Below are 4,008 nucleotides of genomic sequence, written 5' to 3' on the forward strand. Positions count from 1 at the left end.
AGCTCCCCCTCCTGGTCAATCACACACACCACACACACACGCACGCATGCATGCACACACATGCAGACACACGCACACACACACACACACACACACACACACACACACACACACGCACGCACGCATGCACGCACACACACTCTCTCTCTCTCACACACAAACAGACACAACTCCAAAAAACACCAGTCTAATAAATTACCAATTCAGTTTTATATTTAAATTTAATCTACATAGTCGGAATGTTTTAAGGACATTTTCAGATTGTATGACGTGCCTGTGATGATGATGAGTGTTATTACGTTACGTAAAACGTTGATGATTTTGTCTACTTTCCTCTGATGGGGGCTGTGTGTGTGTGTGAGTGTGAGTGTGAGTGTGAGTGTGAGTGTGAGTGTGAGTGTGAGTGTGAGTGTGAGTGTGAGTGTGAGTGTGTGTGTTCACAGTGTGGCCCTGAGGCAGTCTTCCATGTCTCTGAGGTCCTGTAGTTCCTGACTGTGGGCGTGAAGGTAGAGGGAGAGAACCCGCCGAGCCTCAGCCAGCACAGAGAGGGCCTGCCCTGCCTGACCTCTGAGGAGAGACAGAGAGAGAGAGACACACACACACACACACACACACACAGACACACACACACACACACACACACACACACACACACACACACACAGACACAGACACAGACACACACACACACAGACACACTGTTATTAGTTATGAGTGTTACAAGGACCCTGTTTTTAGTTATATGTGTTACTAGGACCCTGTTTTTAGTTATATGTGTTACTTCAGTGGTTCCCAAAACTTTTTCCAGTCCCCCTACCCCTTCAGACATTCAATCTCCAGCTTCATAAAATGGGTTTTTTCACTTTGAAAATGCAATTAAAATGTTCTCCCCGCATACCCCTGAACCACTTCACGTACCCCTGGGGGTCAGCGTACCCCAGTTTGGGAGCCGATGTGTTACTTGAACTGTGTTATTAGTTATGTTACTAGTGAAGTGGCAAATATTAACCGTAAGACAAATAAACCACTCTATACTTAAAGACGCGCGTTGTCTGGAATACTCTGTTCTCAGAAGTGGCTGCTGAAAAGCTTCCCCTACAAACTGTGTTATTAGTTATAAGTGTAACTAGAACTGTGTTATTAGTTATAAGTGTTTTTAGAACTGTGTTATTAGTTATAAGTGTTACTAGAACTGTGATATTAGTTATAAGTGTTACTAGAACTGTGATATTAGTTATAAGTGTTACTAGAACTCTGTTATTAGTTATAAGTGTTACTAGAACTGTGTTATTAGTTATAAGTGTTTCTAGAACTGTGTTATTAGTTATAAGTGTTTCTAGAACTGTGTTATTAGTTATAAGTGTTACTAGAACTGTGTTTTTAGTGATACTGGGACCCAGTTATTAGACCACTCCCCCTGCCGAGTGGCACCTCTAGCCCCTCCCCCTGCTTAGTGGCACTGTCAAGCTAAAAAGGCACCGGATGCCTAAAAGAGCCCGGGTGATGTAATGTTGACTTTCGAACGACTCTTGAGTGACAGTTGCTATGCCAACGCCAATACGTCACCCAGGCTCTTTATCGCTCATAACGCGATTTACTTCAGAGCATATTGCATTGAACTTCGCTACCTGAGACCGGCTTGCTTGTATTTGACCTACAATAAACCAACCAAAACAACCATGTACTTGATGTTTGACTTTGGTAGGAAAGTTGTTGATTCGCTAGTTTATATAAATCAAATGTATGTATCAAAGTAAGCACATTCCATCAGCTAGCTAGCTCGTGCTAGTGTAACAAGCTATCTTGTTAGCTTGAAGCTATTCATCAGTTGTTGTGCTTAAATTAAGAAACTCCTTAATGTTTTGTGATTTTTAGACATATCTGACGGCACCCACAATTACATTGGAACAAAACAGGGCATTGTTTGCACAACATTTTACTAAAGAACAACCGGGGATTGCTAGCTTTGATATGCTAGCGGACATTGCTAACTTACAGAATACCATCAGGCAGGTGTAGCTAAAACTTTTTAGTCGCTTAATATTGTGCCTAAACGGACACTATGTACCCCGACACTTTTTGGCTATCAGTCAGAGAGTCTCAAGAGTTGTTCGAAAGCCATCAGCTACTTCTTAGTCGCTTAATATTGTCGCACAAAAGGAGGAATTGCTATTAGCAATATAGATGCTAGCGGCGAAACGTGTTGATGAGTGCTTACTTACAAAAGACCGGCAGCCAATATTAAGCGGCTAAAAAGTACCAGATGGCTTTCGAACAACTCTTGAGACTCTCTGACTGATAGCTAAAAAGTGTCCAGATGCGTAGTGTCCGTTTAGGCACAATATTAAGCGACTAAAAAGTAGCTGATGGCTTTCGAACGACTCTTGAGACTTAAAGCTAATAAGCGGCCGGGGTACGCGGTGACCGGGTTACGTAATGCTAACGTTGGCATAGAAACTGTCACTCAAGAGTCAACATTACGTCACCCGGGCTCTTTTAGGCATCCGGTGCCTTCTTGGCTTGACAGCACCTCTAGCCCTTCCCCCTGCTGATTGGCACCTCAGGCACCACCCCCTGCCGGTGACTGACCCGTTGAAATGCAGCTGTGTGAGCTTGAAGAGCTGCTGGCCCGCCTCCACGCTGTCCTCTCCAAACTGACAGCAGTGTGTGTGTGTGTGTGTGTGTATGTGTGAGTGTGTGTGTGTGTGTGTTACTGACCCGTTGAAATGCAGCTGTGTGAGCTTGAAGAGCTGCTGGCCCGCCTCCACGCTGTCCTCTCCAAACTGGCAGCGCACGGACGCCAAGCTCAGGCCCAGGTGAGAGGCTGCCTCACTCCAGTCACCTGCACCACAATGGTATTAGTGTGAGGCAGAGGCAGTGTGTGTGTGTGTGTGTGTGTGTGTGTGTGTGTGTGTGTGTGTGTGTGTGAGAGAGTGTGTGTGTGTGTGTGTGTGTGAGAGAGTGTGTGTGTGTGTGAGAGAGTGTGTGAGAGAGTGTGTGTGTGAGTGTGTGTGTGTGTGTGAGAATGTGTGTGAGAATGTGTGTGTGAGTGTGTGTGTGTGTGTGTGTGTGAAACTCACCCATGCTTGCGTAGGCTCTGGCTGTGGCATCAGAGACCTGCCCCTGCAGTCTGTTAGTGGCCAGCAGGTGGCGCTTTGATCGACACGTCGCTTCCTGGAGAAGCCGAAGGGCCTCAACTAACACAGAGAGAGAGAGAGGAGAGGAGAGGAGAGAGAGAGAGAGAGAGAGGAGGGGAGAGAGGAGAGGAGAGAGAGAGAGAGAGGAGAGGAGAGAGAGAAAGAGTGTGAGTGAGTGAGTGAGATCATTGAGATGGGTTGCGCACACATACCACATGCACGCACACACACACACACACACACACACACACACACACACACACACACACACACACACACACACACACACACACACACACACACACACACACACACACACACACACACACACACACACACACACACACACACACACACACACACACACACACACACACACACACACACACCTGGTCTGTCCATATCCAGGAGCTCCAGAGCCTGATCCAGCAGAGCTTTGACGACCTGCAGAGTCTCCTCCACCTCCCCACCGGACAGCCGCCCAGAGCATCCCGTACGCACACACACATACCCCCCAGCACCCGTCTGTAGGAACAACAGAAACATGAATAGTAAGTAAGTAAGTACATTTTATTTGTATAGCGCCTTTCGCAGACAAAACAGTCACAAAGTGCTTTACAATTCAGTTCAAAGTAGGCCAATGTACAAACACAGGAAGGCATACACACAGCATAAAACCTAACAGGCATATACAAAACCATATAAAAGCAGTAAAAGCAAAACAAATGTTAAGACCATACAATAAGATAATAATCAGCACAAGGGTTAATACAGTAGGCCTTGTGAAAGGTGTAAAGAATAAATTAACAGAATGCCTGTCTAAAAAGGTGGGTCTTTAAGAGGCTCTTGAAGCGGTCCACTGAGGGAGCAA

General features: G+C 45.9%; 1 protein-coding gene across 1 annotated transcript in view; it reads right to left on the reverse strand.

The window, feature by feature from the left end:
• Positions 1 to 437: 437 nt before the first annotated feature.
• smyd4 (SET and MYND domain containing 4) overlaps positions 438 to 4,008 on the reverse strand; it is a gene marked incomplete at both ends in the record, with an annotated part of 10,499 nt that continues 6,928 nt past the window's right edge. The window contains 4 exons of the mRNA XM_080836162.1: positions 438 to 567; positions 2,719 to 2,842; positions 3,081 to 3,197; positions 3,527 to 3,662. Of these exons, the coding sequence (XP_080692288.1) occupies positions 438 to 567; positions 2,719 to 2,842; positions 3,081 to 3,197; positions 3,527 to 3,662 (507 nt within the window). The remainder of the gene's footprint in view (positions 568 to 2,718; positions 2,843 to 3,080; positions 3,198 to 3,526; positions 3,663 to 4,008) is intronic.

The sequence above is a fragment of the Sprattus sprattus genome, assembly GCF_963457725.1.
Source record: "Sprattus sprattus genome assembly, chromosome: 1".
Lineage (NCBI taxonomy): Eukaryota > Metazoa > Chordata > Actinopteri > Clupeiformes > Clupeidae > Sprattus > Sprattus sprattus.